Raw genomic sequence first — 23,118 nt, 5'->3', positions numbered from 1 at the left:
GCTTGAGGTCGTTAGAGTTAGTTACAGGCTACTGCAAGTTGCCTAAAATCAGTTATAAGTAATTCTGTTATTCCTGTATTTACTTCTAGATTTCTCTAGAATATTTTGTGTTAAAGCTATAGTATAAAAACCCAAAGATGATGTAAAGTTATTCATTCACAAAAATCAGAAAATTCTGATTGCTTTTTCTCCAAGTTTCTCTCTAAATTTTCTCTGTAATTGTTCATACATTTTCTTCCAGAAATTGTTCTGTTCTTCCAGATTTTGTGTTTGTGTAAATAATAAACATGACCAGACTTTAGAAAATTTAAACATAATACTTATTTTATGCGAAGAGAACAAAGCCACCCAAATTGAGGAAGGGTCACATTCCTGTCATGATCAATTGATCATATGCTTACATTAATCTAATTAAAGTTGAATTATATGTTTAATCAAGGGACCACATGACATATATCATATATATATATTTTTAAAATTAAATTTTATAAAAGGAAATTTTGTGAAAAACTACCTATTATAGTCTAGAATTTGCGAGAAACTACCTATTAAAAAAAATGTTGTAATTGACTACCTAATTTTCGAAAAATGTTGTAATTTACTACCTTACTCCGGATTATGAAGGAGTTTGACCAAAGCTCTTCGGTGTTGACTTGGTCACGTGACCATCACGTGACACTTAATGACCATTTTCTTTCACCAAGTGTCACGTGACCAAATCAATGCTGGAGAATTTTGGTCAAACTTCTTCATAATCCAGCGTAAAGGTAGTAAATTACAACATTTTAAAAATATTAGGTAGTTAATTACAACATTTTTTTAAATAGGTAGTTTCTCGCAAATTCTGGATTATAATAGGTAGTTTTTCACAAAATTTCCTTTATAAAATATCCAGTGCAAGAATTTAATAATTTTGATGCATATTCAATGGGAGAGGACCACAACGAATCATAAGACAATATACAAAAGCTACCTTTTCTTTTGTCTAGGAAAGAATTTTAGTTGGATTAATGTAGTACCTTGTTTGCTCTCAAAAAAAAATGTAGTAACTTGTTAATCATATCCCTCGGATTTTCGGACAAACTTTATCTTAGTACATTGCATGTTAATTATTTGCTACTTGCTACCTAACTTTATCTTAATACATGTTGAATGTTGATTATTTGCTACTTGCTAGCTATTCTTTTGGTCAATAATAAATAAAGGAACATAATTCAACTTGGGTTATAAAAAGAAAAAACATTTCAAAAAGCATGTGCCCACCATACGCACCATTGTACCGTCGTCTCTGACCCCGATCTAGAAGTACTTTAGTAGTAGGGGATGCTTTTAACAAGCCGCCGGTGACATAAGCTCCCTTTTCGTATTTCTCTTTTTGATTGGATTTACTTGCCCTATTATCGTTTATTTACAATATAATACTGATAGATTAACATTTAGTATTAAAATTTAAGAATTGATCGATTTGTAAAGTAATAAGTAAGTTATGTTTGGGGATATTTGCGGAATTTATTAAAAGAATATATTGATTGATATGAGAAATTTGTGTTATACCAATTATCACGTACTTACAACGTCTGCACGTATGTAAAAACTATACGATCTTTACTCTTTTTATTATGTTAACTAGCTTTTAACAAGAGTTAAGCTGGGAATATTCTTATTAGTATAAGGTTTTTTGTGTATGTTTTAAATATATTAAAATTTAAATTACACTCTCACCCCCAACCTTCCTCACTTAAGATTTTCTTATGTATTAATTTACCTCCCAATATCATTACTCATCAGGCAGAAAAATCCTTTTTTTTTTTTTTTTTTTTTTTTTTTTTTTTTTTTTACAACGAGAATAATCTTTTTTAGGGTTGAAAAGAAGCAGATACATTATATGTAATCATGACATACATTTTCATTTTTTTCACCTAACCCGTCACTAAGCATAACAATTGCATTAAAATACTATTAATCGAATATATAAATCCATCACCTTTTTAATTTCATACAGGAAAAAAAAAAAAAAAGAACTATCCACTTTAATTTTGATTATATATTGGCCTTAGAAGTTGGCAATATATTCTACCAAGTGATAAAAAATAACAACTATCATAAACATTATTCAAAGAAATAATGGCTTCTCACTTAACCTTATTGGCCATAGTTGTATTTTCATCCTTGGTTGTAGGAAGTTTAAGTAGTAGTGTACCAGTTGCGCCTGGGCTATCACTCTCGTTTTACTCTTCCAATTGCCCGAAACTCGAATCCATTGTTAGAAATCATCTTAAGCAAGTTTTCAAGAAGGATATCACTCAAGCTGCTGGTTTGCTTCGCCTTCATTTTCATGACTGCTTTGTTCAGGTATCATCTTACAACATTTTATTACATAGATATTGTTCGTGCATGTAGAATATATGATATTGTAGTTAATTTTTAATCATCGGTATCATGTCATTCATGTGCGGTTGTGTTTTTCATTCGGGTGTTTAATTAAGCTGGGTTCGAGCTTGGGTTGGATCAGCTTAGATGAACTAAGACAAACTTATAGAAAAGATTAAAATTTGAGCATATCATTAGACACTAGGGTTTTTGTATCACTCTTCAAGAGGATAAGAATTGTTATGCATTAATTTCAAATTATTAGTGTATTTAATTAACTATAAATGTACCTTTTTAATGGTTGATATATTTTTATGGAACACAAATTAGGGATGCGATGGATCTGTATTGTTGGATGGGTCAGCAAGTGGTCCAAGTGAACAAAACGCACCACCAAATTTGTCACTAAGGAAAGAAGCATTTAATATTATAAATGACCTTCGTGCCCTTGTCCAAAAAGCATGTGGCCAGGTTGTTTCTTGCGCAGATCTCACTGCCCTTGCAGCTCGTGATTCCGTTGTTCTGGTATAAACCTTATTCCATAAAATCTATTTACATTCTTTGTGTACAGATTTTAATTAATCAATGCCTTGACAAATGTTTCATTTGGTTTTTGTAGTCAGGTGGACCAAACTATAATATCCCATTTGGAAGAAGGGATAGCCTAAACTTTGCCACAAAAAATGTAACACTAGCCAATTTACCTAGTCCTTCTAGCAACACCACAACCATTCTCAACTCCCTCTCATCCAAAAGGTTTGATCCCACTGATGTCGTCGCCCTCTCCGGGGCACACACCATTGGTCGCAGCCATTGCTCCTCTTTCTCCAGTAGACTCTACCCGAAACAAGATGGGACTATGGATCCATCTTTTGCAAAGAACCTTAAAGTCACTTGTCCAACGTCAAACACCGATAATACCACAAATTTAGACATTCGTACTCCTAATGTATTTGACAATAAATACTACATCGACCTTGTTAATAGGCAAGGCTTGTTTACTTCCGATCAAGATTTGTTCATGGATTCAAGAACCAAAGGGATTGTCAATAGTTTTGCAAACAATCAAAGTTTGTTTTACGAAAAGTTCGTAAATGCGATGTTAAAAATGGGACAACTTGGTGTGTTGACGGGTAAACAAGGGGAGATTCGTGCAAATTGCTCCGCAAGGAATACTAAAAGTGTGGACTTGTGGTCTGTGGTTGAAGAGGGTGAACAAGGAAGATTATCACAATTTTAAGATATTTTTTTAATTACTAAGTTCTAAAATGGAATTGTGAGAAATTGCTTGTGCTAGTTATAAGTTTTGTATTTAGTCTCGGCTATAAGGCATCATGTCATGTTTGTAATGTTTGTTTAATACTCCGAACTCTATGATTATCAATATGGTGTGTTTAGCTTAGCAATTAACATTTGGAGTTATTGTGTTTGAGAATTGATTTGTAGGAAACTTAATGATTGTTAGTTGAGACGAACAATACAAGAGGGGGGTGAATTGTATGTGAGTTCCTAGTGCCTACTTTTGCGGAATTATAAAACAATGCATATAGGAACTTGCAAAAACACACAAATTTTACGAGGAAACCTTCCAGGGCCCAACTGGAAGTAAAACCTTGACCCTATCTTATGGATTTCAACCACAAAACAACTTCACTATAATAGGGCAAACACCAAGTTACAACCTACTATAATCAGACCTTTACTCACAAGTTCGAAAACGAACTTGCTACACGGTAGGACCCTATCCTACCCAATCTAAGTCCCACACCTAGATTTACTCGTACTCCCAAAGTACTAACTCACTCAGCTTCACACTAGAATCTTACACACTCTGTATGCAAATATAAAACACACAAACACCCAAATAACCCAACCAATACAAAGCATATGACACCTAGTATATGTTAGGCAAGTAATGCACGAAACCCGAAACTAATATGACAAGGTTAGAAGCTTGGCAAACTTACACAATTAAAGCTCTGTGATTTCTCCACGCATAAACTCACAAAAACCTAATGAAATGAGATCTCTACTATTCATACAAGTATAACTCGTATAGCAAGTAGGTTTTCTAAAAAATAAAGATGTTAACTTACCTTATCTAAAAAACACGGTATATGTAAATCAAATTTGAGAAAATCTTTTTCGAAAATAAGATAGAAACAAAGATATTAAATAGAATAAAATCTTTTTAACAAACTAATTTTAAGAAACAGATTTGAATAAAATCTTTTCATAAAATCTATCTTTTTATCTTTTCCAATTTTATCTTATTTGCCTAGCAACTTGTCACGCTTCTAATAGATTTTGTGCATACTATACTTAACATATTTAACAACAAATCTAAAAGATAAAATCTTAACTAAATGAGTTGTTGTGCCGATCTTTGCATAGTCAGAATACTTGGGCTTCACGTAGGCTAAGTTTCTTAAGAAACTTACTCTCTTCAATCGCAGTCGAGGCTGACACCTTAGCTTGCTGTTTTCAGGTTCTTGTTATGGAACATTCCTGTTAAGGAACTTAGTTCTTGTTAGAGAACTCTTCTTCTTCTCTGTTTTACTTTTATTTTAAAGGCTTCTTCATGTCTTCATAGCTTGAGTTACTTTTCCATCACCAAGATCTATTTCACCTGTACTAATCAAACACTCATATGCCTTTATTAGTTGAGTTTGCTTTAGTTTAAATTTATCATCATCAAAACCTTTAAGCTTCAACAATGATTAATGTAAACTATGGTCCCTATAGACCGGAATGTATTGCTAGAAAAGTATAAATATAAAAAATATATGCTAGTGTTTTGGTCCTAAAACAATCACTTAAGAAGGATTGATTTTTTTTAATTTAATTAGTTATGGATTGTTACTTATACAGTTATAGGCCTAGGGGTCGAGTACCCCTTATCATGTCGTGATCTGGCATAAAAATACACTCTTCACTTTATTTTATATTTTGTCATAGTCTTGGTTCTTGCATACTTTTCTAGGACTTATGGTTCTTATCTCTTTGTTGATGATTGATTATGTTGGAATATGACTCGAGAGTCAATAGAGAATGGGCATGTAAGCTAATCAATTGAATGAGTCAATTTCAATTGTACTAAGCATATTTCTTAAACTACTTTAAACTTTGAGATGACTCGAGTTGAAGATGATGAAATCTTGTTTCAAGAGCTTTCAAACAATACATACTTTATAAGCTTAATTCCGATAAGAAATGAGAAAGTTATAATTGTTTTCCTATGAGTTGTATGTGTTGATCCAAACTAGATAACACGTCCATGCCGCTGGAGTTCATGGTCGATGATCAATAGCTATTGGAATGATTAATCGACGTTGTCATGTCCATGCTAACATAATACTCATTCTAACCTGATATGTCAAGGGCACATAAATACCCATTTGGGCTTATTTTATTATTATTTATCCACAAATTGAGAGAAACACATGGAGAGGTGTAGAGCTCTTGTTTTTGTAACTCTTATTTTTTAGAGTGAAATTTAGCGAGAGATTACTCTAGTAAACACTAATTGAAATCAATACAACTTGAAAAGCTATGGGTGATCATTTAGCTTAAGCCTTTACGCCGTTAAGCCATTAGAAGACTTCATGTACATTTCTCAGCTCTTGCTTTCTCTATTATATAGTGAAGAAATACCTTTTGATGATTTTCCCACTAATGGAGTACGGATTAGGGGTCTAATCGACAAAACCTTGACAATTCTTGTGTACTATTGTTCCACACAAATCAAATACAATTCCGTCTAATACTTACTAGTTCCTTCATTAAATTTGGGATTCTAATTTTAGGAGTTGAGGGTAGACAGGGTTATCTCGTGTCCATTTATTGTAGGGTTTGTAATTGCTGAATTAAACTACATGCCCATGAAAAATACAACTGCTAATAAATGATGTATCCAAGTTTTTCGAGTTTGTAAACAGCTTAGTTGATGTTTGGAAACTATATATTTTTTTGGTGAAGTGAAAACTATATATTTGAACGAACTTGTTATTGTAAACCAAAAAGAACGTGCCTCATGGGTGCGAGAACAAAACCCTCCAATGCAATCTGCTTTCAAGGCCACTAGTTTTTCTAAATCCAGCTTTTCTTTTAGAATCCTCGAGTGGGCTGCCGGCAATCTGAGCAGGCCGCTTTCCTTCTTGGTCGCTGGCAAGTCCATTCCTGCAGAGCCGGCACCACCTGATTGCGAGGAGGCCTTCATTCTCGCAAGATGTAACTCGTGTAGACCTAGGTTAACACCGAACTATCTTTTACGCCGCCTAAGGAAGTGCATTTCTGGCGTCGGTGACCCAATTGACAGCCAATCCGCCGCTTTTTACTCCTATCATCGTTTTTGGGACCTTTCGGTCCTTTTGGGGGGGGGGGGGGGGGGAGGTGGTTGTTGTACTTGATAAGCTCCCCTTATCGTGTCAGCTTCTGTTTTGGTGGTAGGATCTCGCCCACCGCCTGTCTGCGTTTGTAGTCTAGGCTCTAGGTTTGCTGCCGGATGTCTTTCCCTTAGTTTTCTAGTTTTCTAATTTGCTTATCTACTTTGCTGCCAGTTTCTTTCGTGAAGTCTTTCATTAATTTCCTTTCCCTTTTCAAAAATCCTAGTATAGACTGCCGCAAATTACTTAGTGCCTTTATGCACACCCATTTGAACGATAATTTTAACGAAAGCATTGTCAACTTTGCAAAAAATAATTGCCCCTGTAACATTCTTAATCAAGAAAAAGACTTGAAGAAGGTAGGTAATACTTACTTCAAGAAAGGTGAATTTGTTCTTTCTAAGGCTAAGTATGACAAAGGCCTAAAACTTCTATGATTTTGTCAACCGAGAATTAAAATGAAGATGATTATGTCTTCCTACGGAACCTTGTCATATCATAATTCTTGAGTGAAACCTTGCAGCTTGTGCTCTGAATGAAAGTCCATAATTTTGAACAAACTAAGCAACTCTACTCATTAGTCATTGTGTTTGATGGTAACAATACTAAAGCCCTATTCATAAGGGCTTTAGCCTAAATCAAGCTATATCAACTCAAAGAGGCCCATGAAGATCATGGCAAAGTAGCTAAGTGTAGACACCCATTTGTGTCTCCCCAAAACCAAACCCAGTGATGAGTACCTTTCACGTCGAATCATAATCGAATGAAGCGAAAGTGTGGAAAGTCTAGTGTTGCGGAAAGTTTTATTTTCTTTTCTCTTCTCTCTGTTTTTGAAAACTTATTTTAAGAAAATAGGCAATCCAGTTTGGTTGGTCCTTGATATGGGTCCAATAGTAGTGTAGTTGGATGGGGCTTGCAAAGACCTTTCCAACGATATATTATAAGCCCAATTTCGATGAATATTGAGGAAGTTATGGCCAATTTACTAAACCGGGCCCGGTTTGAACTTTATATACGGCCCAATGATCTAGGGGAGAGCTTCATATGATTTATCATTCCTAATGCAATTAGGAATGGTTTTAGTCTTCTAGATTCTTCTAGAAGGTTCTTTTCATTCCTAATTTAATTAGCATTGATAAATTGACTTTTGTTGACTTTTCAGAGTTTTAATCAAAATCAAATAGCATTTTCGAGGAAATTATATGATTTTATCCTCCAGTACGGCAAACTTATCTGATTTTCGAAAACGCGTTAAAATCAGGCTTGGCGCCAAACCCAGGCCTTGGCACCTAGAACCAGGCCCGGCGCCAGGCGCTAGTGTTGGTACGGTGCTTGGCGCCAGTTAGCCAAGGGTGGCGCCAACTCTGTTTTCTGTGCTTCAGACTCTGTTTTGTTTATTTTATCTTTTTGACTGATTTTCTTTATAAATATCGTATTAAAAACTCCGTTTTCATTCACCAATTCTCCTCATTCACAAGTTTTCATCTACAATCATTAATTCTTTAGCATTCTTTAATTCATTCATCTTCTTTCTCTTTTTCAAACCTTGCTTTTACATACAAAATTCCGCAATTATTAGATCTAGAAACACCTAGCCATATTCGAAGTTGCCTTCGCCCTAGACGTGAAAGGTTTAATTTCTGAGGGTTTGGTCCCAAATCTCTCTTTCAATTATTTAATTTAATTGTTTGTTTATTATTTTCCTTGAAGTTACTAACGTGTGTATTTTGTTATTAGAAAGAGGTACGAGGCATCAAAGTAAATGCTTTAATGGTTTTAATTGATGTTATGATGTAGACATCATGTTTAGATTGTTATTATGATATTCCTAGTATCATGTCTAGGGTAATTTTAATATTAAATATGATTGTTACGATGCTTCCTATGTTCTTCCTAATATTTATTCATGATAGTATCATGTTAGGGCTAAAGATTTGATTTTCTTAGTGACATGCTAGGGTTTGTTATTAATCTTGTTAGTATCATGCCTAAGATCTTGCTATTTTTATTATGCTTTAACATGAACATGATAATGATTATAATTGTTATAATTTATGATTATAATTTTATTATTCATGATATTGTTTATTATTATTATGTTGCTTGATATTTATTTATTGCTTGATCACGCCTTTTATGCATGTTCAAAGGGAATTGGTACTTGTAATCACGCTTAATAAGATAATTAATAATCTTGTTAGGGTTAATTATGATTATAATTCAAGTGATCGCCAATAATAGATTTATATGTACATTAATATTCAACCAACATAGATTAAACAGGTTTAGGGTTAATCCTATTGATTGTATGTTAATTAGAAAGCGCACATGTATACGATCAGAATAAAGTAGAAGCCTATTATTAGGGCAGGTTCAATCTCTTTTAGGTTGGATTTGTACCTTCATCCCCGAACCCTTATTTGGTTCTAGACCTTATGGAGTTGACGATCTCTTGGATCGTTAAGGGGTGTAACCTTCACCTGTAAACGGTTTACAAGTTCCTAAAACTTGTTGGCGACTCTTTTGCTCTATCTTCTTCCCTTTTGGACGCCACCGTACTTTAGTGTATGATCACAGTGGGGTTCAAGCTAGTGGGATTTAAAGTCTTTAAATTATTCCCTACACTAAGGCTGAGCCTAAAAATCAAGACATCCTTCATGAGATGGAGAAGGTGGAAGGGTTGAGAAGAAAAGCTAGCAAGATTAAGGGAAAAAGGAGCAATGAGGAGTCCGACTTGTTCCACACCATCTTCAACAAAAAAGGGAAGATTAGCAATCCCTCAGTCAATCTAGACTTTGTTGGGTTGCCTAGTGTTATATTACGACCTTACCCACCATGGACGCTGCTAATGAGATGATGGTAGAAAGCCTTACCACTACATCCAATGTTCTTACCCCTTTGGAAAGGAGGACAATGATGCTACTAGTTCTCCAAACAAAGGGTTATGGACATGCTAAAGACAAGGGACCTTGGAAATTTCATATGTTCCTCAACGAATCAAGAAGTAATCAGTCCCTTAAGATTTTCAATTTGTTTTATTCAAATCTATGTCAAGAGAAAACCTTGAGTTTCTACAAACATTTTGTTGTATCATGGATGATTGTACGAGTACAGTGAATTGAAGGAAAAGACCACATATGATAAGCATTCTGAATCCAATATGGCAAAGGATCGGAATTCAAAGTTCTTGAAACCTCACTTACGCCCACTAGGATGGTGGGTCCAAAAAAGATGTGGCACAACAAAAAGAGCCAAAATGAAAAGGCCAAGCGAACTCTGAACTCCGCCACGATCATTGGACTTCCGAAAATCAACAGTGTTGCCGTTGAGAAGTTAGATGATCATATACCTACTAGCCTAACTTTTAGCTACAATAAGGGTTTGATTATCGAGGAGGGGAATGAGTTACCTGCAAGAGATTTAACTACCACTGTTTTCGATGAAATGAAATCTGTAGGTTCTAAAGATGAAGAGCCCATGAATCTTGAACCCGACCAAGTGCAATCCCCTCCACCACTCACCACCTTGATGTTCACTACCACGTCAAGAAAAAATGGAAGGTCAATTAGGGTAAGGGTGAAGAACAAGAAAGGTAAAAGGTATTCTAGTCATTTTTGCAAGATTATCAAGAAATGCAAGAAAACAAGTTTGGAGTAGCTTAGGGCCCCTTATTTGTATTGTCAAGCAGTTCATAGCGTCTGTAACCTCTATTTCCTTTTCAGCACTTATATTAGTTTGGTTAAGAGGTTTGAATTTTCTCGTTAGTGTCTTGAGTCAGTTGGAAGCTAGCAGTTTCCTTTTTGGACCATTGTCAAATATATATATATATATATATATATATATATATATATATATATATATATATATATATATATATATAAACGATTCTAATGCTATAACATGATTATAATTTTGGAAAATTTGTCTAGAAGGAACTTATATGTTCACTATTTTGTTTGGAAGGACCTTATATGGTCAAAGTGGTCTAAAAGAACCTTATAAGTTTGTTTTGTTGTCTAGAGGGACCTTGACACCGAATTCCGGCGTTTGACTTTTTTCTCCGGCATTGACATGCACGTTACTATGCCACGTGCATGTCACGTGACTTTAAAAATTAACACCTCTTAATTTTTTTTGTTTTCCCTCCATTTTTCTTTCTCTCTCTTCTAGTCCCCTAAATTTCTCTGTACTATGGTATTCTATGAGGAATATTCAATGAAAAACTGAAGATTCCCACCATTATTTCTCTCATCTACCAAATTGAATTCGAGTCACATAATTGATGACTTTGTTGGCCTAGGTACAAATATCTTCTTCTCTCTGCCTGGATTTTCATGAATCCATGAAGTCCTTTGCGCAAGAGGAATGCCACAATTGCACTTTGATAACTTCCATTTGGTCGAAAACATTCTTCAACAACCAACACAATATGATTTCAGACACAAATGAATTATAAACCCTAATTTTGCAAACAACTTAATTCAATCTTAAAAGATTGGGATTGGGGGAAAAAGAACCATAAACATTGGTCTTACCTGATGCGAAAAGGACTTAATCAAAAGATGGTTGTATGAGTTTCTTCGAAAACTTAGGGAACACAATGGGTTAGATGAATGAAATCTGGTTCGTGAGGAGAGAGAAAGAAATTGGGGAAAAATTCTGGGAAAATAAAGGGAATTGGAGGGAAAAGGGGAAAAATATAAGAGGAGAGGTGATTTTTAAAGTCACGTGGCGTAGTCAACGCCAGAGAAAAAAAGTCGAACGCCGGAATCTGGCATCAAGGTCCCTCTAGAGAACAAAACAAACTTATAAGGTCCGTTTAAACCACTTTGAACATATAAGGTTCTTTCAGACAAAATAGTGAACATATAAGTCCATTCTAGACAAATTTTCCTATAATTTTTAGATGTAATTATTAACATTGATCAAAACGAGTTATGTAAATAGTGTAAATGTTAAAGTGAGAAACTTTCAATATAATATTGGGTTACTAAAAGACAAACTCATAAAGATATTGATGTTAAATTATTTTCTTTATTATGAAATTTGTTATGCAGTTCATCTTAAATAAATTACAATTTTAAGAGAAGACCAAAAATAATTTAGTAGTTATAAATAAAATCAATGCGTGAATCCTACACCCAGGTGTACCATGCACATGGTACACCTGAATTTTAAATTTTAAATTTTAAAATTTTAATTTCATTTTCAAAATGTTATTATCCAAAATACTATATATATATATATATATATATATATATATATATATATATATTATATATATATATATATATATATATATATATATATATATATATACTCATATTTTTCACCAATCTTTCAAAAAAAATAAAATTAATTATAATATTTATTTTAATGATTGTTTTGTGTACTTTGAGGCTCTTTACATGACTATATAATGCTCTTTATAAAAAAAGTAATTTTTATTCTCTAAAATTGTTTCACCTAAAAATAACTTAAGATTTCGTTTTTAAATTTTGAATTTATTAAATTTTAGTTTTAAATTTATTTTTTTTAATTTGATTTCGTTCATATTTTTCACCTTTACTATATATAGTTACAATTTTCATTTTAGGGATGGTATATATAAATTTTTTGTGATGTTCTATATGTGATTTAATAATGTTCTCTATTAGAAAACATGATGTACTTTATAGTTGTTTGTAATGTACAATTATTTTTTAAAACTATATCTTTTTCCTTATGTCCATAATTATATCATATAATGATTTTTATTAGATTTTTTGATAGTTTATTTTAATTGTCCATTTTTTTATTGTAATTGCAATTTACTTTTATCGTCACATAATGTTCATTGCTTATTGTGAAATGTTCTTTGAATTTTGTCTTTGGATCGTGGTAGGTATATATATAAGTTATGTTCATTACATAATATTATCATTTTCTTTAATAATATTACTGATGTTCTTTAGATCTGAAAAACAATCATCAATAGAGGAGATCTCAAAAGAATATCGTCATCAACCTTCACGATCCTAATTTTTAAAATATATATACATAGATAGTGATTATTAATATTAAAATATATATATAGAATTAATAAATGATATATTATTTAAAAATACAGAATAAGTCAAAGAACATCGAAGCAAAAAACATAAAAGATAAAAGTAAAGAACATTCATATAATTATTCAATAACTATAATGACGAACATATGTACAATTTATAAAGAACACCATCTTCAACATTTGACAAAATATAAAGAACATCATCTTCAACCTTTGACAAAATAAAAGAACATCATCTTCAACCTTTGTCATATGGATCTCAAATTCATAACTATCAAAATTGAAAAAAAAACAGCGATATTTTACAATAATTGTGCAAAATAATAACGAAATATAATCAACCTAATAAGCAAAATCCTAAAATTAAAATATTAACAAATAAAATCAAATAACCTTCTCCGATCCATCGATTACAATGTTATCATAATTTACTCTGTATTTTTCTCTCTACAAAATTCTTTATAAACTTTATTGTCTCTTAATTCGAAATTGAAATACGGTAAAATTTAATTTTGAAAGTTATGTAAAAATGGAGAATATCACGTTGAATCCCATGAATTGTAGAAGACATTGATTTTTTTTTTTATTTTTAAATAACAAACTGACATCTTGTAAATGAAATGTTAAAAACACATCATTTAACACTAGGTGTACACCCTGGTGTACCGTACAATTCTCAAATAAAATGGATGAGACTAAACATAATGTATACAGAAATTTTTTACTTGTATATCATATATTCATATAGGATTCTTATCGGTTATGGATAAGCTCATGATTTCGTTAAAAGCTCGTGACATTTATGCCAGCAAACTAAAAGCATATGCAGTCACATTGATTGGCATCACCAAAGTGTTTTGAAAATGGTGAAGGGCTAATTAATTAGTTATGTGCACATGCGCCTTAATACCTTGGATCCGACACATGTACTCTACTGCTTTTATGGCCGACATTTGAGAATTTTGTTCGGAGATTCCAGATGCTTGTGCCAACCATAAGCACCAAATACACTACACTACATACATTACCTTATTCTCTGTATGATGCCTACGTATTAAATTAGTAATATTAGGGTCTTGTGTCTCAAGGTATTAGAAAACTAATTAGTGTGTGACATGGGTAATGCCCCATCTTGTTACTTTGAACCCTTATTATTGAATAGATAAATTCATTTTTTATTATTATTCCAGTTATTCATTACTTGTATTTGTTTATTTATATAATAATTTTTCATATTTATGGAACAACTATGGACTACTAATTATATAAACATGTCTTTTGTATATAATTTATAATTAATATAATGAAAATAGAGACATAATTATTAATAAAATATAATTTTTGTTAGGTCCACTAATTGAGAGAAATGAAGTAAATATTGTAAAACCTTTTCAAATAAGAAATGGAACAAGTATTTAAAAACACATGAAGTATATTACTACTCTGTAAAAAGAAACTACAGAGTAGTTAGGAATGCATGACAAAATCACGCGTCATTTGATGTAATTAATATACTCCCTCCGTCCCTTATTAATAGTCCATTTTGGGCAAATTTCACGGGAATTAATAAGCATAAATAAGAAGTAGTAAAAATAAATTGAAAAGATAAATTTACATTGGGTATGCAAAAAAGTAGAGAAATAAAGTAATAAAAGTATATGAAAAAATAAAATTTACACGGAAAAGATAAATTTGCACAAATAAAATTGCAAAGTTGAAGGAAATTTGGTTAATATTAATATTAATGGTTGTTAAAAAAGCAAATGGGTGAACATTTTAGGACTAAAATTTAGTCATAAGAGACTATCAATAAGGGACGGAAGGAATATGTTTATTTCCCTACCTTATCCCTACCTTATAAAAAGTAGAAGATAAATCTTAGGAATAGTGTGCTACCAACTATACCCTCAAAAATATGTACAAAAATGTGTATTTACTTTTTAACCCTCATTAATATGTTTACTCTCATTAAAATATTTAATGTTTTTTTTCATTAAATTTATCATCAATTAATTCAAAAGTTTTTTTAAAACAAAAAACTTGAATTTTTTTTTTTGAATAAAAAAATTCTAATGCTTTATACTTCATGTGTTTTCATTATTATTTAAAAAGAAAAAAAATTGTATGTACGAAGAGACTGTCTATCTTTACTCCTTCGTGGTTACTCTTCTTATTTACAATCTTGTTGTCCTTTAATTGCAACTATTGTTAAGGTTTATTAGTTTTGAAATGTACATTGCTTGATGGCACATAAACAACGTTATGGAATTTAAATAGAATTCATATTAAATTGTGATATTTGAGCAAATGCTATCAAGAGGTATAAAGAACTTAAAAATCCTAAAATCAAGGGAAATCGATGATAGGAAAAAAAAATGGTATAAATTAATTAATTATGGAGAGAACTTTAGAGGAAAAAATAACTAAGTGATTATTGCTTTAATATTAAATTTATATATAAATATTAGATGGTCGTAGAACATTAAAGAACTTACATTATTAAGTTTTTAGCTGCAACGAACATTTCACATATTATTACTCCGTATGACCAAAGCTCACAAAAAATTCATTTGAAGAAAAACACACTAGGTATTATTGAAACATGCAAATCAATTAAGAATTCTAAACTAACAATTGCCGCTTAAATTAGGAAGGGATGCAAATCAATTAAATATTATTTAATAATAATTTTGAGATAACACTATCAAACTTTTGAGGGTTTTAAAAATAATTGTCATAAAAGATTATGGTGGCTTTCTTATAATCCTACGAAGCCACCACATAGGCACATAAACCTAATAATAGTACATACTCCCTCCGTCCCTTAATATATACAATGTCTCTTTCTCTTTATTATGTGAGGAATAAATGCTCAAAAGAGACATTGTATTAAGAAACGGAGGGAATATTAAAATTACAAAGTCTACCACCGAAATCAAAAGTGAATACACACCAATACAACTTCTTTGCAAGAGCTAGTCCTTTATGCACCTCGCGCGTGTAGACCACCCTATTTACTTTAATAATTTCAATTCTTGTTCTCTTACCAAACTTGTTAGCTTTTGCCAAATTGCCATCAGTAAATGATTAAATACAATTATAGACTGAATACAATTATTGACTTAGTCAAGCCGCCAATAATTTTTTATCAATTAACTTTTTCCTTTTTCTTTCATTGTCATATTTTATGTACTCGTATTTATTATGGTATTACACTACTACACTAGTACTCGCTAGATAATATTGGCCAAGTTTCCTAACACTTTTACCATAATAATTGAGACATGTGCGATCATAAAAAATCTATTCGTTTTATTATTCTTTTACTACCTAAAGTAAGATGGGAAAAAATAATCCGTAATGAACAAAGACTAAATTTGTGTTAATTATTTTCTTTTCTTTTGATTTCGTCATTATAATGTGGTTATTTTTTTTTTCAATTTTTTTTAACAAACTATAACATTTTAAAGTTGTATTTCTCTTTTTTATATGCTTCTAACAAATTTCTATTATGACGCTGCTATTATTTTTATTATTTCTCTTTTCTCACGTCCCTTACTTTTTAATAAATTATTACCTCTATTATATTTTCTTATAATTTTACCCGATGACTCTGAATCTCTAACCCACCTACACCATAACATATTTAAGTCAATAAAATTACCAAACCCCATATATATATCAACTTTTATACTTTTTTTTAATGTATTAATTTGACTGGCATATTTGCCAAGAAGTATTTTTGACCACTAATATTTTTAATTGTCTATTAGTAAAAATTAAGTCAAACATGACATGCGAAAAGTGCAAAAGTCAAACAAATGCGGAGGGAGTAACACTTAAAAATATATGGCCGCAACATGTAGAAAATACTACATAGTACTTGTATTATTTCCTCCGTTTTTTTAGTTGTAATACTTTCCTATTTTGAAAATAGTTAATTATTTGCAACACTTTTCATTTTTGATAATTTTTTTCTCTCTATCCATCTCTTATCCACATGTATCCCTCTTATTTTTATCTCTATCTCTCTCCTCTTCAAAAATTGCGGAGACTGTGAAAATAAAAGTGTTGTAACTAAAAAACAGAAAAAATATTTATTTTCTAAAAAAAAATTCTCAAAAGTAGATAAAGACTTTTCAATCCTGACTATCATATTCAATAATGTCACCTAACCCATAATAAATACCCAAATAGTACATATAATAATATCAAGCCCAACCCAACACTTTTTTAGTTTATAAATATGCCTATAAATTTAGCATTCGATACTACCGAGCAACAACTACTACGTACTATAGTTAAGGCATTAAATTAGGTAACCAAAAAAACACAAAAAATGGGTTCCCAAATAAATTTATTGTTCTTAATAATAATGTCATCTTTGATAGTAGGAAGTTTAAGTAATGTACCAGTTGCACCTGGACTATCGTACTCATTCTATGGTTCAAAGTGCCCTCAATTAGAATCCATCGTTAGAAATCATCTTAAACAGGTTTTTCAGAAGGATATCACTCAGGCTGCTGGTTTGCTTCGCCTTCATTTTCATGATTGCTTTGTTCAGGTATATATTTGTTTATCGTCCGTGTGAATTTTTAGTTGTTGCGATGATTATTTGAATTATGTGTATCTGAGATTATTATTGTTATGTTGGTAAAACTATGGATTATTGGACGGTAAATTTCCTATTTACAATCCATTTGTATAATGAATATAATTGACTTTATTTATGAGTCATTATTATTATGAATTATGAAATTTGATTATGAGGCAATATTGTGCTCTCTGTAATTTTTTATTTTTTTATTTTTGATTTATAAAAAGCATGTTAATAGGTAATAATGACATAATCTATGAACAAACTACATCCGTATTTTTAAGTGAAATCTCGCGCAGTTTAGTGGGTAATGAACTTTAGGTATTTGTGTTGAGGTTGGTTTATTATATTTAATGGGTTATGAAATAATACTTTATACGAAGTAATATGTAAAATGAAATGATAATAATAATAATAAAAAAAAAGTGTTACTCATGTCATCATTAAAGTGTTATAAGTATTCATCAATATAAAAAAGTATGGAGTATTAATGTATTATAAGTAATTTAAAATAAATTAAAATTAACATAGTAAATATGGAGTACTTTTAAGACAAAAATATGGAGTACATTTTAATTATGTTTCAAGTGTGAAAAAGGGCTCCACTTTCACTAAATTATTCACTAAATTAACATAGGAAAATCGATTGAAAACGAATAACGTACGTGCTATTAAATTTGTCGTTGGTATACTTTTTAATTTGTGGTGGTGGGGCCCAAATTGGGGTTAGTGTTTGATTAACTAGGATTATGTTTCAACAAAGCCCAACCCAAAGGAAATTTCAACAAAGTTGCAACTGTTACGTGGAATTATTTTGTAGGGGCAATTGTCCCTTTTTTCTAGTTTTTTTGAGGAAAATAGGGTCCGTTGTACAAAACGATATGCTTTTAAAGACCAACTATTGGAAAAAATTGTCCTCTTTTTGTCGATGATTATTAATTAAATGATAATTACTAATAGTTATCACTAGAATTAGATAAAATATAAAAATAAATAAAAAGAAACATGGTATATTATTACTAATTTATTGTTTTCAATAAAGGGTTATTTGTTTAGATTAATCTAATCCTATTTACTATGGGGTACTTCAAATTAGTATAATTTATGTAAGTTCAAAATTACAGGGATGCGATGGGTCAGTATTGTTGGATGGGTCAGCAAGCGGTCCTAGCGAACAAGGTGCACCACCCAACTTGTCACTAAGAAAAGAGGCCTTTAAAATTATAAATGACATTCGTGCCCTTGTGCATAAGGCATGTGGACGAATTGTTTCTTGCGCAGATATCACTGCTCTTGCAGCTCGTGATTCCATTGTTCTGGTATACATCTATTATTATCCCCTTCAATTTACTATTTCCATATTTATATAATGTCAAAGCATTTCTCAAACTTGTCATTTGCTTTTGCAGTCTGGTGGACCAAATTACAACATCCCACTAGGAAGGAGGGACAGCCTTAACTTTGCAACAACACAAGTAACACTAGATAATCTACCGGCACCTTTTAGCAACGCCTCAACCATTCTAAAATCCCTTGCCAACAAAAGGTTTGATCCTACTGATGTCGTTGCCCTTTCCGGAGGCCACACCATTGGTCGCGGCCATTGCTCCTCCTTCACCGAGAGGCTCTACCCTACTCAAGATAAAACAATGGACCAAACTTTTGCTAAGAACCTTAAGGCCACTTGCCCGGCCAAAGACACTGATCGCACCACAAATTTGGACATCCGTACTCCTAATGTATTTGACAACAAATACTACGTAGACCTTATGAATCGCCAAGGCCTATTTACTTCGGATCAAGATTTGTACACTAATCCAATTACAAAGCCGATTGTCACAAGCTTCGCGACAAATCAAAATTTATTTTACGAAAAATTTGTTGTTGCAATGTTGAAAATGGGACAACTTGGTGTGTTGACGGGTACACAAGGTGAAATTCGTGCAAATTGCTCGGCAAGAAATGCTAAGAAGGTAGACATGTGGTCTATCATTGACAAGGGTATCACAATTATAAGTGATATGTAATTAACTAGCTATGTTTTGAGTTTATTGCAATAACTTGTGAGGTTTAATTAGATGTTTTGTCCTTAACTAAGGCTTCATACTTCTATGACAAATAAAATGTTTTGACTAGGTAAAATATTCGTGCAATTTTATCTAGATCTAGTAGCACGCTTAATTATACAAGTATTGTGTACTTGTACTTGATCTTTGTTTCTTTTATCAAATTGTCACTAATTTTAATTTTCTTTTATTTACTTTTAGCATTTGCATCTTGTTGTTTTCTGGTTGGAAATTATAAAATTTCTTCTTTAAGCATCATTGATCTAGCATGGATTTGGAACAATATTATACACATTTTTCTTACTAACTCTTGTCACCATTTCTACCAAATACTAATTGTCGACTTGTCGTATTGTTGTTTTTATCTTATCATTAATTTAAAATTTGCTAGCAATTTTTTTGTCCTTATTTATCTTTTAGAAATTGTACTTTCTTATTGCTATCCAAGGGACAGGAGGCTAAGATATTTCACAAACTTTTGTATGTGGTTGGCCACACCATGTCACCGTGTGACCCAATCATTATGAAGATTACTCTGTTAGTCCTATAGGGGTTACTCACTCGGTTATGAGTTACTAAGTCGTTTAGGAGTTACTCGGTTGATCAGGGGTCAATCGGTCAAGGGTTACTCACTCGGTCAGGAATTACTAAGTCAATCAAGGTTTTACTTAGTTAAGTGTTACTTGGTCGATTAGGGGTAGTTACTCGGTCAGACAGGGATTACTCGGTCAGAGATTACTCGTTGATGAAGGATTACTTGGTGTGTATTAGCTGGCCACACGGTATAACCTGCCCGGTTGCCCTAGACAAAAGTTGCTGAAAATACTTAGCTTGGAAAGCTCTCCAACTTTTAGCCCAGAGTTTATGAGTTAAATCTCATTATGCTTATCATAGAATAGATGAGTCTCTTCTTCCTAAGGTAAATGATGAGTCTTCTCAATACTTTCTCGTAACCACTATAAAAATATCTTCCTTTTTCTTTCATCTATTAGTACGTCTTTCTCTAAAATAGGGAGGTTATAGATTTCTGGTGGTTTTCCCGTGATAGGAATCTCTTAGATACATGAACCAGTGGCGATTCCAATATGGGTTCAGCTGAATCCATATTAGATTTGGGGAAAATTCATAATTTAGAGGGAAAGAAAAACTAAGTTAAATAATAAAAAAGCAGCTACTTGTACCATTATGCTTATCTGTGGTTCAGTGGTCAAGCATATATCATGCAAGGCTTCATTTATTGGTGACGCGGGATCATCTGAATTGATTAGAGCTGAACTGAACTAAACTGAACTGAAATTAAATAAATGTAAACAGGCCCTTACTCCGTTTTTTAAAAAAGATACACAACAAGCTAAGCTTATCAACTAATGCTAGTACTCACAATTTAAAATGCTTCTCTGTAAAGGTTTTTTTTATATTTTTTGGAAGCATGAACTTTCAATTCCTTAATGTTTGGACAGAAATTGCAATAGAGTTTTTTGTTGGGGATCGTTTTAGCAAGGTTAGAGTGCTAGGTAATCTGTCCCACGAAATTACATGCAAGTTTATCATAATAAAATTTTTTAAAATAATCCCTCTGTCCTAGTTTACTTGCAACAGTTTGACTGAACACGTTTGTCAATGCACAAGATTGACCGTCAATATCTTTTATTATATACATATATAAGCTATAAAAAGTTTATATTAAGAAACTATACATTAAAATAAGCCCAACAACATCTTACATGATTACATTGACTTCCATATAATAGCTAAAAAAGATGGTCAAAGTGAAATGTGTGAATAGTGCAAAAAGTCAAAATGTTGCGAGTAATTTGGGACGGATGAAGTATTATTTAGTGGCATTTTCGTAAATCAATAAAAAAAAAACTTTTTACGAGTATTAAAAGTGAGTCCACATATAATATATTGATTTATTTACGAAAATATCATTATATCTCAGTTTTGTTGTTTAATTTACGGAAATAATATCACCAGATAATCGATTTTTGTTCATCACAATGATAAAATGGGGCTTCCTTATCAGTCCCACCACTTTTTTTATTTTTATTTTTGCTTTTTTTACAAGCAAGGAATATCCCAAATCTATTTCCAACAGAGAATTAGTCATGTATGTTGACTCGAATGAACAATACAAGAGGGGGGGGGGGGTGAATTGTATTGTGGAGGAACTAGGTTAATTTTTGCGAAATTCTTAAATAAATTTAAACAAAAACTTTAAAGTGCAAGAGAGATTTTACGTGGAAAACTTCTTGGCCCTAATCAAGAAGAAAAACCACGACCACAAAGGATTTTAAACTCAACTCTTAATAATAATAGGGCAAACAACCTATTACAAATTAAGACTCTAAACTCAAGTTCCTCAACGAACTTAAGTTCCCCCTCAACTGATCCCTCAATCAGTTGAGCACTCTAATCTCTCTCTTTCTCCTTGCTTCACTCAAAGCAACTCAAAACACTCTAGAGTTTACCCAAACTCTACCCCAATACAACTCAAGATTAACACTACTAAGATGCTAAGTACAAAGACACTCAAGGACTTAAGTGGATTTTTGACCCTTTTAGAAAAGCTAAGTATTGTAATGCTCAAGTCACTTTTTTTTTCAAAACAGAAAACTAATCCTATTTATACAAGAGGAAAGCGGTTGAAACTTTTACGTTTGCTTCCAACTCCCACTATACCACAACTTCCATTAATTTAGGAAGTGCAGTTCGTGGAGGCTTGGGCAGCAAGCTAAATCACACAATAAGGAAGTGGTTCCTTTATTTTCTCAACCTCCTTGACTCAGTAAAAAGACGTTTACAAAACTAGTTTTACCAAGTCAGATTTTCCAAAATATTAGGATGAAATCAAAACAGAAAATCTTTAAAAATAAATAAGATAGTTTTTTCTTTAAAAGATAGATAAGATCAAAACAGAAAATCTTTAAAATAAATAAGATAGTTTTTCTTTAAAAGATAATTTTCCAAAAATAAAATTGATTCTTTTTAAACAAAGGAAAATAAAATCTTTATAAACTGAAATTAAATCCACTTAAAATCCTATCAATTAACAATGTACTTAGCAAATATACAAGAAGCCTAAAATAAACAATAAAGATACAATAGACTTCTTGGAACTCAGTGAAACTTCGACTCTGGAGCTTCAGTTCCTCACTCAAGGAACTTGATTTCTGATTGTCTTCTATGCTCGTCCATAGCTCAATCTTTAGACTTGTTCCATGCTCCATTCTGACTCTAGAACTTCGTTGCCAATAAGAAACTGTCAAATACATCAAAGCTAATAGACAAAGATTAAAGCCCTTATGGGTTTGCTTAGGTTCCTTGAGTCATCATCAAAACTTAAGATCAACAATATTCCCCCTTTTTGATGAATGACAAACCTAAGCAAACTCACAAAATAAAAAGTAAAAGACAACCAGAGAAAAAGAAACTTAAAATGAAAAATGAACTAGTTAAAATTAAACGAGGAACTGAATGAAATGAATAGTTATATACCTTCTATATTAAACGCATGGAGAGTTTGTCAACAGTTGAGTTTGCCTTCTTTTTCCCCCTTTTGGCGTTCATCAAAATTAATGCATACAAAGACATATATCTAAACACAGCACCATTATAATGGTTTGTGTCCAAAGCACAGAACAAAGC

The 23,118-nt window shown here is 31.9% G+C and overlaps 2 protein-coding genes across 2 annotated transcripts; both read left to right on the top strand.

The window, feature by feature from the left end:
- The first annotated feature begins 2,021 nt into the window (after nucleotides 1-2,021).
- LOC110704239 (peroxidase 12-like) lies at nucleotides 2,022-3,802 on the top strand. The gene is made up of 3 exons (XM_021882028.1): nucleotides 2,022-2,352; nucleotides 2,701-2,895; nucleotides 2,990-3,802. Exons 1-3 carry the CDS (start codon nucleotides 2,125-2,127, stop codon nucleotides 3,608-3,610), a joined length of 1,044 nt encoding a protein of 347 aa, XP_021737720.1. The 5' UTR covers nucleotides 2,022-2,124; the 3' UTR covers nucleotides 3,611-3,802.
- A 13,262-nt stretch (nucleotides 3,803-17,064) lies between these two features.
- LOC110704238 (peroxidase 12-like) lies at nucleotides 17,065-19,660 on the top strand. Its single transcript, XM_021882027.1, has 3 exons — nucleotides 17,065-17,371; nucleotides 18,529-18,723; nucleotides 18,814-19,660. Exons 1-3 carry the CDS (start codon nucleotides 17,147-17,149, stop codon nucleotides 19,429-19,431), a joined length of 1,038 nt encoding a protein of 345 aa, XP_021737719.1. The 5' UTR covers nucleotides 17,065-17,146; the 3' UTR covers nucleotides 19,432-19,660.
- The last annotated feature ends 3,458 nt before the right edge of the window (nucleotides 19,661-23,118 follow it).

Source organism: Chenopodium quinoa, unplaced genomic scaffold, assembly GCF_001683475.1.
Source record: "Chenopodium quinoa cultivar QQ74 unplaced genomic scaffold, ASM168347v1, whole genome shotgun sequence".
In the NCBI taxonomy this organism is placed as follows: Eukaryota; Viridiplantae; Streptophyta; class Magnoliopsida; order Caryophyllales; family Amaranthaceae; genus Chenopodium; species Chenopodium quinoa.
Note: the sequence above shows the minus strand (reverse complement) of the source record. Positions and strands in the feature narration are given on the sequence as shown.